Genomic DNA, 13,735 nt, shown 5'->3' with positions numbered 1-13,735 from the left:
GCCTCATTTTACCATACCCCCATCTAATTGTCAACTAAAATGTCTAGAAATGTTGGGGCAAATCATGATGAGAGATACCTAGATTTAGATATTTTGAACACTTCTTGGTCTCATAACCCTTCCTAAACACCACTTCTCGCAGCACGCTTAATGAGCAAAACAGATCTTGCGCTAGTTTCAGAGAAATCAGATGTCATTTGACGTTCATAAAAATGTGAAGATGTGAAAACACAACCGCTCCCAAACAGCAGCTTTGTGCACTCCCTGCAAAGCGTGCTGTGCCAGAGGCAGGGTAGAAAGCGCAGCTGCAGGAGGAAGCCCAGCTGGTCAAGGGGGCTGGAAAGATGACCTGACATAAGCAGAGCTGTCCAAGAGGGCAGAAACCAGCTCCGCTAGGGGGAGACGGGAAATCCACACCAGAATGAAGTCTACCAGGCCTCAAGTCCAGGCGAGCCCTTCAGGAATCCCGTCCAAGACGCTGTAAAAGCACAAGGCGTGACTAGAAGAAAACCTTAAGTCAACCTGAAGTTGTGGGCGAGTTCCTTATCTCCGACACATGCCAGCAGGGTGGTGAACGGCCCTGCCCCTGACAGACACTTTGGGAAACACCTCAGTGGAGCCACTATAGGCTCCCTAGAGCACCTGCCCCAACACCAGTCCCTCAGGGGCCACTGCCCTGGGCCCTCGCAGAGCCACGCTGGGCCTGAGCCGGCCCCCTCCCTCCCGGCGCAGCCACTCACCCATGCGGGCAACTCGGCCGAGGAGACGGCGACCCGCACGGCGCGCTCCTCGTCCTGCAGGAAGGCGAGCGCCCGGCCCAGGCGCCCCGCCTTGGCGCCGCGGTGCCGGCGGGCCCAGAAGAGCGCGGCCAGGGCCACGAGCACCCAGCTGAAGCTCAGCCCCAGGTAGCCCAGCACATAGACGGGCAGCACCAGCGCGAAGCTCCGCGCCAGCTCCCAGCCCAGCCCCGCCACGTCCACGCTCAGCAGCGGCGGCGGCGGCTCCGCTGCCTGCCCCGCCGCGTCGCCGCCCGCCTGCTTGGCCTTGGCCCCGGCCCCGGCCCCGGCCCCGGCCCCGGCCCCGCTCATGCTGCCGCTGCCGCTGCGGCTGCTACTCCCCTGGCTGGAGCGCGGGCGGCGGCTGCGGGCGGGCGGGATCGGGCGGCGGCGCCTCCTCGCATCCTGCGCTCGCACCAACCGCCGCCCGCTTCCGGGCCCGGCCTGGCCCGCCCGCCCGCGGGGAGGAGCCGCACGGACGCCCGCCTCGCCTCGCCTCGACTCGCCGCGGCCTGGCCTGGCTGTGTGCTGACAGGTGACAGCGGGAGCCCTGCCCGGGGCAGGGGCAGGGGCAGGGCCTCCCTCGTGTTGCACTCACGGGGCACCCCGGCCCTGCGGGCTGCAGCGGGGGCTGTGACGGGCCCGTCTGGAGGGTGCCAGGCTTTAGTCCGCCGCCTCACGAGGCTGAGCTGTTCCCTGCGCCTTTTCGTTGACGCGCAGCGGGGGCCCTCCCTGGCCCGGAGACCTCGGGGTCAACCCCCCCCGCCCCGGCCGAGGCAAGGAGACTGTACGGAGCTGATCCCTAGTGACCTAGCCCTCCTGGCCCTCAGCCCTTCACACCTCTGGCTAGGGAAACACCATGTATCTGGGTCCACGAAGGCAGTTTTCCGTAAACGCGCAGGGGATCGTGTCTCTTCAGTACCTGCCGAGGTGCCGGCGCTTAAAGCCCGCTTTTTGGAAACGGGAGCCTCCTCCCCAGCTTGCTACTGCGGCCGTGCGGCTGAGGGCCGGTGAAACTCAGGGGCATCCGAACCCCGAGCCTCCGGGCTTGGGCCTGCACATAGGATGCCGGCCAAAAGACTTTGGAAATACCCGAAGCCCCTGGTGGGGGCGGAGGATGTTTGCCGGCTGTAGGGCCACTTGATTTGGCTGATTTGGCTTGGAACACAAAACGTTTCTTTAGAAAAATTAATGAATAAAATCTCTGGGCAGAGTTTCTCTGGGCAGCGTCCACCGGCTCCTTGGATTCGTTTGAGAGCCGCTGGGCGCTGGACGGGGTGCTCTGCTCAGTGTCCTCTCTTGAGGCACTTGCTTTGAGCCTGTGACCTTGCTCCTGTCCCTGCTTTCTTTTTAGTTGCCCTCCAAAATCAAGTGATATATACCCAGTAGCCACCCCACCCCCATAACAGGGGGTGCTAACTGTTGCTCTCTCAGCATCAGGTCCATGTTAACCCAACACACATTTGTACTGTCCCTCAGCCATTCACATTTGGGGGCAGTTTCACTGGGCAGTGTCCACTGGCTCTCAAATGAGTCCAAGAAGCCAGTGGGCACTATCTGGTGTGCTCTGCTTGGTGTCCCCCCTTGGACCACTTATTCATCTTTGACCCCCCAGTCCCATCCCTGTTTTCACTTTTCTTTTCCCTCAAAATCAGTCGGTGTACAGTTAGTGACCCCCTCTAATAACAGGAGGGGTTAGTAGTTTCTTTGTGGGCCTCTGTCCATGTTTTCCTCTGTGCATCAAATAGGCCAGCCCTGCTTCTCTCTGATTCTCTTTATGATTCTATGAACCTTAATGGAAATATTTATCCCAAGCATCAAGACATTACTGCCAGCATGCGCCTGGCTGAAGGGTTACTGGATATCAGCTCTTCCCAGAGGGCTGTACCAAACGTACCCTTTATGCTGCACTTTTCTACGCGCAGCCTGCCAGAACTGGCATTACCTGTCTCTGGGTCTTCTATAAATGGGCCTCTGGGAAATAAGTTGCTGCTCACATTCAGGGTAGAGCCACATCATTTCTGGATCAGGGCTGTTCTCAGGTGAAGGCAAGGCTAAACACTGCCATATTTGACCCCCTGATCATTCCCACACACTCCTTTTCTTTAACGAAAGAGCTCCTCAAAAGCAGAGTTGCCTTGCTACAAAAGGCACGTGCAGCTCAGCTTCCAGGCTCCTCTTGTACAATCACAGGGTCATTAGGAATAGCAAAGAGATGGATATGGCATGCAGAGAAGGAAAATATAGTACAATAACGAATGGATGGGAAATGAGCCCAAGGTGCTGCCTTGGGGAAGAGGGAGTACCAGAATGTAACTAATGGGGTGCCTCACCCATCTCCCCTCCCTCCCCCCAGAGCTACATCTTGCACCTTCTCTGTAGCAACTCCAGCAGCAGGGAAAGCAGAGAAACAGTGGTGGCACACACTGCAGTAGCAGTAACTGGAGGTTCACCACTGCTGTCTTCTTTTTTTGCTGACAAAAACTGGTTGGTTTTTGTGCCACTTGACGTATGTCTGCAGCAAAGCAGAGACAACATTCCCCCTGGAGCAGCAAACCTCTGGCCACTGCTCCTGCACCACCACCACTGCTCTGCTCTCCCCACTGCTAAATAGCTGCTACAAGGAAGATGCAGGGTTTGGAGGGTGCAGGGCACAGTACTGGCCAGTTATGTATCTGCAGATGGTCAAAGCCAAGGAAAGGATGAGACAGGGTGAGCTTTCCAGAATCATAATGTACAGACCAGTACAGAAAACCCTCGTTATTCGCGGGTTTGGCATTCACGGTTTCAAATATTCATGGTGCCGTGCCAACCCACGCTCAGTCACCACACTGCCAGTGGGGAGAGTTACAGTGCCAGCAGTGTCTGTGGGAGCTCTGCACTTGCCACCGCCGTGCTCCCACCACCGCCAGCGCAGCTGTGCCCCCCCAGCCACCAGGGGCACATGCTGTTCATGACGTATTTGCAGACTTCGCCATTCACAGGGGTCTCTGGAACATAATCACCTGCAAATGGCGAGGGTCTCCTGTAATCACTTTGAGTTGTGCTCCCTATACATATGCCAGGTCTCCTTAATCTTCCACTCTAATCCCATGGGACCATTTCTCTCCTTAGTACCCAGCTGTCTGTCTTCATATTAGTAGCTGACAAGATGCTGCTGTCTGTTATACCCTTGGGTAGGAAGCAGCCTTCTACATTTTGCTGCTGTAGATAGTATCACCAACGGATATCACTGGACAGAGTGATAAATAGTGAGTGGCTTTGGGGAGCTGCAGACTACTTCCTCCACTTTTCAGCTACAGCAGGTGTTTCCTGAAATTTTTCCCATGCTTGCTCAAATATTGCTGACTCCTCTGACCTTGCATTAATAATACAGCAGTGCCTAAAGTCTCCAACCAAGATCAGGACTCCATTATGCTGGACACAAGACAAATGCATAGTAAGAGACTAAGAGATCTTTTGAGTATGAGTTATCTTAATGAGCAAGAGAGACAAAGGAGAGGAGGGGAAACAGGTACAAAAGGTAAGGTCACTTGCTCAAGATCACACAGCAGAAGCACAATCCCAGGCTCTGGAGATTCAATTTACTCTTGCAGATTATGTTGCTTCTTTAACTTTCCCCCTCACCTGAATCAAACAAGAAGGTGCTATTCAGATACCAGCTTCTTTTAGACCTGAGGTTCCTACTTCACTTTCCTTTTCCCCCCCCATCTCATACCCTTCCCCCTTTATTCTTCCTGTATCAAGATAAGATATTTAAGATCACTAGCATGAAGAAGGATTAAGTCTAAAAATCTTTAAAATGGCATAAAAGTAAATTAGGAGGTCACTAATTTGTAATTAACATACACTCTAGGCCTAAACAATTATTTTAGGAGAAAATGACCTGTAAAGTAACACAATACCATTTGTCATGTCTTTGGATCTTATCCTCCTTTTCTGCCAGAGGCCCCAAATACTATATAAGGGAATATAAATTCCATTCCAGAACAAGCAATAGGTGTTTTTTCAAGGCCAAACATCAAGTTGCACATTTAGGAATGCAGACCATTCCTGAGACAATCCTGAGAAGTAGTGTCTCTGAAAAGAACTTTAATCATAGTAAGTAATCATTTCAATGTGAGCTCCCAGCAGAACATTCTGGCCAAACAATAATACAAACATTAATATAAAAATATATATATAAACATCATTAAGTAGATTATAATAAGACATAATGAAGTTATATCACTTCTATATATATTTGACACTAGTATGACCCTTACTGCAACACTGCATTTAGTTCTGTAGTCCACTATTTATAAAAGAATATTGAAAAACTGGAGAAGATAAAAAAAGCCATGAAAATGATAGAAGAACCATACCCGATAAAGACCTGGATCTGTTTAGCTTACCAAGGAGAAGGGATTATTTGATCACAGCAGAAACTAGGTAGCAGAGGGCTCATCTATGGTAGATATTAGAGGTCCGATATAAAGAAAATTGATTGCATCAGAAATCTGCCTGATGTGACTGATAATTTGGCCAATAAATGCTTGTGCATGTTTGCAGCCACAGCACATAGCGAAGGGAACAGCCTGGCAGCTTGGAAAGCTGTATGCAGCTGGTAAGTCTGTTGTGGTGGAAGGAGAATGGAGAGGGAAGGGGTGTGGGGGGGCCGATCAAGACCCCCGCTGTAAGGGAGGGAGTGGGGCTGGGGCTGGGGCTGAGGAAGGTGCTGCCCGGGTGGGGTGGGTTGGGATGGGGTGGAGAGCAGGTGGTGGGGGATGGTTCGCCACCATGCACACCCTGGGAGGGCTTGTGCCCCCGTACCTGCCTGGGGGGGGAGGTGTGGAGGGGGCTGCAGCTGCGGGCTGGAGCCAGGGCTGCACCATACTCTTCCTGGTGTGTGGGGTGGGGTTGGGCCGGGGCTGTGCTTGGGAGGCGGGACTATGGAGGTTGCTATAGTGAAATTTGGGGTGGCTGCAGCCCCCCTCGTAGGTACCTTCCCCGAGCACAGCCCAGCTTAGCCCAGCCCCCACCAGGAAGACCCACAGCCAGCAGCTGCAGTGCGCCCTGTCCCACCCCACACAGATCTGGGGGGCACCCCCCCATGCCCTCCCGGGATGGATGCAGTGGCACGAGCTGTCCCCTACCCTGTGCCCCCCAGACACACTTTGGCTCCATCCCCTTTCCCACCCTGGCTGGGCAGCGTCTGTCCCAGCCCCATTTCTTCCCTCACTTCTGGAGTCTTGATCTGCCTCCCCACACCCCTTCCACCACAACAGACTTACCAGCTGCACGCAGCTGTATCAGAAATCAGATCAGTATCAGCTAATATGCCTCCTTAATTGGCTATTGGTATTGGCCCCCAAAATCTCTATCACTTAGTAGATATTTAAGTGATTGTAAACACTTAAATCTTAATCAGATGTTTTTCTAAAGGATGTGCTCTAGTCTACTTCAAACAGAAGTTAATTCATGAAAATACTATGGCCTGTGCTATACAGAACATCAAGTTAAATGATTTCAGCGGTCCCTTCTGGCCTTATTTATAGATAAAATAGATCCGTATGGGAAGACTGCTCTGCCCATTTGGTGTTTCACTGACTTTAGGGAACAGCACTGTAATTAGCAAGATCATAATCTAAGATTACACATGTTTTAGAATAGGAACCCCATTATTTTATACATGGTACAATGTGCCGCAGTCTCAATCTTGGAACCTCTAGGTACAACTAATAAAAAAGAAACAACACTGTTCTTCTGGCTTAACAGAAATTACTCTCATTTGACAATTCTTCTCAAGGTCCTGTCATACTTGAAGAAATCATAAACGATATTGGACAGTCAACCAGAGGATGATTCATCCTAGTCTACTTCCTCAAATCTTGTGACATAAGGCCGTAATATTTTTGTACAGTAATAGGTAAAGATTCCAACAAAAATCATGGTCCTGTATTGTTAAGTACTGTCCAATATGCAGCACCAAACAACTGCAGACAAATAAGGCTGGAAGTAGCAGCAGGAATTCATCTAGTCCAAGCTCCGATTATGGTAGCATCATCCCCATCTAAACCATTTTATCCATGTGTTTATCTAATCTACTATTAAACGTTTCCAAGGACAGAGACTCTTCAACCTCCATAAGTAATCTGTTCCTGTACTTAACTACTCTAACAGTTAGAAAATTCCTAATATCTAGCTTCCCTTGCTACAATTTAAGGCCATTACCTCTTGTTCTCTCCCTAGGGACATAGAAGTTTACAACCACTATTCAGGTATTTCAAGTGTGTTGTCAAATTCCTCACATTCCCACTGTCAAATGCTGCTGAAGCCCCAGCTCTATGGGCCAGATCCAATGGTTCCATGGGCCAGATCTGGCCTGAGGTTGCTGACTCCTGATCTAGTCCTATCCCCTGAACTGAAGGAGAAAACGTGTCAACAATCCCCAACAGCTGACTGTCTAACCTGTTCTTAAAAACCTCAAAGAAGGAGTTTCACAACATTCCTACTCCAGCCTTTCACCACGCTAACAGATAGGAGAATTTTTCCTAATAAACAACCTAAATACTTTTTGCTGCAAATTAATCTGATTTATCTTTGTCCTTTCACAAGTGGTTTTGGAGAAGAACTGATTGCCATCATCTTTAAAAAAAAAGTTTTAGATAGTCAAAGACTGCTATGTCGCACTTCAGTCTTCTCTTTTGTAAACTAAACAAATCCCAAATCCTAAATCTTGTCCTGATAGCCTTTTTCTAAACCTCTTATATTTCTTGTTGCTTTCCTCTAAACTGTCTCCAGTTTTCTCTATTTTTCTTGAAGTTAGGTACCCAAAATTGGACACAGTACTCCCACAATACTCCCAAAATTGGGCACAGTAGTCTAGTGCCATGGAGAATGGAAAAAATTATTTCCCTTATTTTCCATACAACACTCTTGCTAATAAAACCTGGGATGATATTGGCCTTGTTTTGAAACAGCACCATTTAGTTTTTGATCCACTATAATCCCCTGATTTTTCTTCTGCCATAGTGCTACGTAGTAAGGTATTCTCCATGTTGCCTCTGTGTATTTGATTATTCCTTCTAAAGTATACCACTTTGCAGTTGTATTTATTGAATTTAATCTTGTTGATTTCGGAACACTCCTATAATTTGTCATTTTGAATGTTTGCCTCATTCTCCAAACTACCTAAAACCTCCTCCAGCTTGGTGTACTCCAGATCTTAAAAGTGTACTCTCTATTCTGTCTTCCAAGTCATTAATAAAAATATTGATTAGATTTGGGCTGACGACACATCTATGTGGGACTCCATTTGAAATACTCTCCCACTTTAATAGTGAACCATAGATAACCTGTCTCCAAACCATCTAAAGTAGGCTATAGCCAAGAAAGCTTCTGACTTCCTGAATGTGTTAATCTCCATGCTATTACTCCTCTCTGCCTTCTGCCACTCTTCAAATGATATTGTGCACTCACCCATCATGAAGACATCTATATTGTGTTTCATTACTTTGCTTATGAAAGTGTCTTGTGAGACTCTCAAAAAGCTAAATTAAAAATATATCACTTACTTTTACTGTTTATCTATTATCCACTGTTATTTACCCACATAAGAAAAAGAAATTAGTGTGGTGTGATGCCAGATATGATGTAATCAGTTCTTGACAAATCCTTTTTAACTGTATTTTACCTCCTAATTATGTTCTAGTTTCTTACATATTGGTTGTTGTGGTGGCGACATGCTCCCACAGGCTCTAAAGGAGGTGAGGGTAAACACTGGGGGGGCCCAAAACCCAGAAACAGAACCCCTGAGGGGGGAATTTACTGAGCCCCCTGTAGACAGCTGGGGAAGAGGAGGCGGCTCCAAATCCTGCTCCTTTCCAGAAGAATATTTTTTTTGAAGACTACAGAAGGAAAGACAAAAGAGGAAAGGAGGAAAGTCCCAGGATTAGGGAGAAAGGGTCTGGGCATCAAGACCTGAGGGACATGAGCCAGCTGAGCCATTCAGCCGAGTGCTCTTCCCTTCCCCCGAAGCAGACCACGGGCAAGCCCGTCAGACCAAGGCCAACGTCGGACCATCACATAACTTGTTGGCAAGTGGATGGGGTGTAGGGGAGGTTGAGCCCCGTGGAACATCGCACCAAGCAACCGTGAGTACAACCGTTGTCGGGAAGCCCCTCTGGGAAGATCTTCACTGAACCCCTCTCTTGATAGTTAACAGCAAAGTCATGGCAGGCGAGTCGAGGGGAAGGGGCTACATTACTGGCAAGCCGTATCACCCATAGGGCCCGACATCACAGTTGTTTAATAATTTGTTCCAGAAATTTAATAGAGACAAAGTTAGGCCAATTGATTTATAAATTCTTGGGTACTTCTTTTTTCCAAGATAGATACTACATTTGCCATTCTCCAGACATCTTCTATGAGGTTTGGAAGATAATTACCAGCTTCAGAGATTACTTCGGCTGGTTCATTAAGCACTCTAGGGTTAATTTAATCAGATTTTACAAATTTGAATAAACCTGTATTATCTAAATACTTTTTTATTATCTAACTTCTTTAACCTGCTATTTCCTTATTCAACTCAGCACTCCTAGCTCCTTGTGAGAATTGAGTACGTCTGTGGTTACAGATAACCTTTGTAAAGAGCAAAGCAAAAAAGGCATTGAATACTTCAACCCTCTCAAGATCAATTACAGCTTTCCTACTCCTTCCCTGTTAATAGATGTGCAGTTTCCTTTGTTTTCCTTTTACTTCTAGTTTATGTATACAACTTTTTCTCTTCTCTGAAACTCATTTTGCACCTCAGCCTTGCTGATTTTTTTTATCCCTATATGAACTACTCTATATTTATCTATATATATTTTTACCCTTGTTTCCACTTTTGTATTGTTTTATTTACAGCTTATTACAGAGCTCCTGATGGTTTCTTAGTATGACTCCTATCTTTCCTTCACATTCAGATAATGTTATGGTGTCTTTAATAGTTTCTTTTTAGTACATATACAAAATGTATATGTAATCCTAGCACTACTAATGTTACCATTTCATTTTCTTCATAGTGGCACTATGCTTCTATACCCCCTAGTGATTTAAGTTAGTTGTACTTTTCAGTGCCTATAAGGAAAATGTTCTAAAAAACACTCATTAATTCTTGTTTTCATCATTTAGTAGTAAAAACTGCTAATGCATTGTATTACTTGCCCACAATGCAAATGTAAAATTAATTTTAAATTACAATGTCTAAAGATCAGATCCAATGGATTTTAAATTCTATCAGACGAGATCTCGACTTGCATTCTTGCTTGCTAGTGAATTTTTTATGACTAGTGTGAGCTTTGGTTTTGAAACACCCTACGCCAAATCCATGGACAGTCACCCTCATACCCGTGATTTCCATCCCCGCCATAAGATGGCATTGACTTAAGTGTGTGCTTGGAAAAAACATAACACCGTCAGTCATCGTTAACTAGAGCTGAACTGTACTTGGAAGCTGAGGCATGCGTCAGTACACATAGTTATACTAAACAAAAGAGGGGTGTATTCAGGGAACCAATATTCTTAAAAGCTACTATATTGTTCAAGTTTTCCATAAGGTTGTTATCTTCACATGTTCTAGCTTACACATATCATTCATTTGGTGTCTTCCTCAACCGTCAGAGAAATGCACTGACACGGTTGAACTACTCCAACGTACTGCCTCTCTCCAGCCTTTGGGCAGCGTGCACCATCCGTGTTGCCTATTCTAATCGAGTTAAATGTCTCTATCAAATTGCCCTGCCTTGGCTCCGAATTTCTAAATTAATCCAAGGGTGTGAAGCGCAGCCCGTGGAGCCATGTCACCCGGCTGGATGAAAATATGGCAGCAAGGCAGTGTAACAAGGTCCTTGGCCCGGGTCCCCTCCCCGGCCAGAGCAGAGGGCAGCGGTACCGCTCCCGAACGACCATCTTGTGCACCAGCCCCACCCGGGACGCAACACCCCTCCCACAATCCTTTGCGGCGCGGAACTGAGGGGCGGATCGAGCGCTCGGCCGATCGGCTGCGCCGGCTGCGCTGCCCGTTGCTAGGCAGCCCGCACGCAGTTGCCGTGGTTACGACCCGCCCGCCATGGAGCCCGACAAGGTGAGGGGGGCCGGGGGCGGTCAGCGCGGGCCGGGCCGGGCTGGGCCGGGCCGGGCCTGCGAGCTGCAGGCTGGGAGGGGCGAAGCTGGGGCCCCTGTGCCAGTGACTGCTACCACCTCCCCCCGCCCCGCCCCAGCACAGGCAGAGCAGGGCCCCCTTCTCCCCACGGTGCATGGGGGTGAGGCCGGGCCCTTCCCTCCCACAGCCCTCGCGGCCAGGGCTGAGCCATGCCCCCGGGGCCTGGACCTGGGTTGGCCTTCCTGTGCCCCAGATCGGGGCTGTGGGTAGGCTGGGCACTGCTCACCCGCCAGCTCTCCCAGACTGGCCAGGAATCAGCATCAGTCGCCCAGTGACCGTTGGAAGTGGTTCAGGAGATTTTAATAGGATATTTTAAGAAAGTAAATTAATATAATAGGTTGGGGTGGATCTCCCAGAATAGCTTCAGTCAGAGTTGGCAACCCTACTGGCCTGCCAAGGACAAAGGTTGAGCACCACTGGTCCAGACCCCTGGAGGTCCCTTCTCAGTGAGTCTGCAACATGCAGGCAAGTGTGTCACATATGAGGTGCGGGAGCTCACCTCCAGGGAGGCCTGTGTCTGACACTGGGCATGGCAATTCAGGAAGGACATGGACCAGTTGTGAAGGGTCTGGCAGAGAGCACGATTGGAGGCCTAGACAGCACGACACATGCAGAATAATTGGAGTATTTCATCCAGAGAAGAGGAAGTTGGGGGTGGGGAGTAGAATTTGATAACAGTCTCCAAATATATATACATTTTAAAAGTTATTTATAAAGAGAATAGTAATCATCCATTTGCTCTGTCCACAGGGGCAGGACAAGAAGTAATGGGCTTATTTGCAACAAGGGAGATTGAGATAGGATATTAGGAAACATTTTGTAACTATATGAGGATGGTTGAGCTGTGAGGATGCATTACCTGCAGAGGATGTAAAATCTCCATTACTGGAAAACGTTAAACACTTGGCTGGGATGGTCTTGTCTTTGGCAGAGGGTTAGATTAGATGACTTCCTGAGGTCCCTTCCAATCCTATTTTTCTATGATTTCCTCACCATGATTCCTGTATTGCAGAGGTGCTCAACCCCTAGTCCGCAAGCCAGATTCCGCCTGCCGAGCCGCATCTTCCAGTCCATGGGGTTCCCCACAAGTCTGGTAAATTGGTGACAGGAGTGCTAGCAATTAAAGCTGCCACTGCTCCCCTGCCACCAAATTTCTAAGCTCCACATGGCTGGATCAGTTTCAACTGGGTTGGCCCTGCACAGAGGGGTCAGGCCCCATGGAGCCTCATGCAACAGGATTGGGTCCTGGATAGGCCATTGCCACATGGTAGGATTGGGTCCCTGGGTGGACTGTTGCCATGTGGTGAGACCAGGCCCCAGCCCCATGCAGCAGGATCAGGACCCAGTTGGGCTCGCCTACATACCGAATTGGGCCCACATATCTAGACTTTGATAATGAGATACTGTAGTTTATTGAAAATAGGGAAACATGTCTGTTTCTTGGAGTCTAAATGAAACATTATTATTTGTGACTACAGTCCCCACACTTATCATTAATATTGTACTACTATGGCAATATTTGAAAAAGTTATAAAACACCAAAATGAAAAACTCTGGCATTCACTAGAAAACTAGTTAAATCTCTGTATGCCATAATCATGTAATTTTATCACAATTTGGCACGTTAACCTTTGGGAGCTCTAGACTTCGCAGTTAGTTTGTTTAGCTATATTTAGACTTATGTAGGTTTACATAGTGAATGTAATGATTTGGCTATGCCATTACAAGAGCATGAATAATGCTATTTAACATGCACGTAAGGTATATCACATTAAAATTGATACGGTGATTCATGTGTTGCAATAGTTTCATTACTTCAACTTCTTAGCTAGCATATATGATCAATAATTATCCTGATAAGTGAAACTATATCACACAAGAAGTCCAATTGTCAGAAGGCCAGAGGCAGTCATGCTAACGGACAGTGTGTCTTAATTGAAGAAATGAGCCTCTTACTGTTTCAGTTAAAATGAATCAAAGGTAGCACAATTTGTATTCTCCCATCTGAGACTCTCTGTATTATAAATGGAAACCGACCTATAGAGTACAAAGGATCTCCTCCTGCTTCCTTGACTGTAGTAGCTTCTCCTGGCATATTTTTGGGTACTGTCTCTAATAAGAGGTTTATTTGCTCTTCCAACCTGCTCTTTAATTTAGCTTGTTAAAAGTAACAAAATCATCTGATCAGCTGAGTTAGTAGCAGCTCAGCTATCTTTTTTGCCGTACGTTATGGGACAGGCTGCTGATATAGTTTCATTTTCTTAGGTAGAACTGTGGCATTTTATACCAGCTGAGTATCTGTCCCCTGCTCTCAATTTCAAATGATGTTTAAGTGTTTATTTTTAAAAGTGTTATTTAATTTAAATCAAGGTAATCCAATCTACCTAAAAAAGGTTTTATTTTTAATTTGTTTTATCCACTCTAACTCTCAGGGATTCCAAATCAAGCTCAAATATGGATCATCCTTTACTGGAAGAAGCTGGTTTCTTAGGCTGTCCTTACAACATGTACTTTTCCTGGAAGCTTTTGTAACAATGATTTAGTGTTTTTCTAGTTTATAAGTGGAGGAAGATAAAAGAAGTAAAGCTGAATTCCAAAGGACTTGCATGCTAACAAACAAGTTTTTCAATAAGGCTTTTAGTACCTGGGAAATATTATTCCAGTCACAGAGCACCAAATAATTATTTCAGTTTATATTAAAGTCTCAGTGATAAATAGCCTATAAATAGTAGACAATTAATAATGTTTTTAAATGGTTAATTAATTGTTATAC

General features: G+C 47.2%; 2 protein-coding genes across 5 annotated transcripts in view; one reads left to right on the top strand and one right to left on the bottom strand.

Annotated features, from left to right (window-relative positions):
- Positions 1-1,163, bottom strand: part of ESYT2 (extended synaptotagmin 2) — a 147,157-nt gene extending 145,994 nt beyond the window's left edge. Inside the window, exon 1 of one of the 2 annotated variants that reach the window (XM_059729179.1) lies at positions 741-1,163. In XM_059729179.1, coding sequence (XP_059585162.1) covers positions 741-1,088 — 348 coding nt within the window. In that variant the 5' untranslated portion in view covers positions 1,089-1,163. The remainder of the gene's footprint in view (positions 1-740) is intronic. The other variant, XM_059729180.1, reaches the window with a different exon arrangement.
- Positions 1,164-10,771: 9,608 nt separating this feature from the next.
- Positions 10,772-13,735, top strand: part of DYNC2I1 (dynein 2 intermediate chain 1) — a 44,550-nt gene continuing 41,586 nt past the window's right edge. For 2 of the 3 annotated variants that reach the window (XM_014609098.3, XM_019498728.2), the window contains exon 1: positions 10,773-10,884. In XM_014609098.3, the coding sequence (XP_014464584.1) occupies positions 10,870-10,884 (15 nt within the window). In that variant the 5' untranslated portion in view covers positions 10,773-10,869. Of the gene's footprint in view, positions 10,885-13,735 lie in introns of all 3 variants that reach the window. The other variant, XM_019498735.2, reaches the window with a different exon arrangement.

This window comes from Alligator mississippiensis, chromosome 5 (assembly GCF_030867095.1).
Source record: "Alligator mississippiensis isolate rAllMis1 chromosome 5, rAllMis1, whole genome shotgun sequence".
NCBI lineage: Eukaryota > Metazoa > Chordata > Crocodylia > Alligatoridae > Alligator > Alligator mississippiensis.
This window is presented reverse-complemented; position numbering and strand designations above follow the sequence as displayed.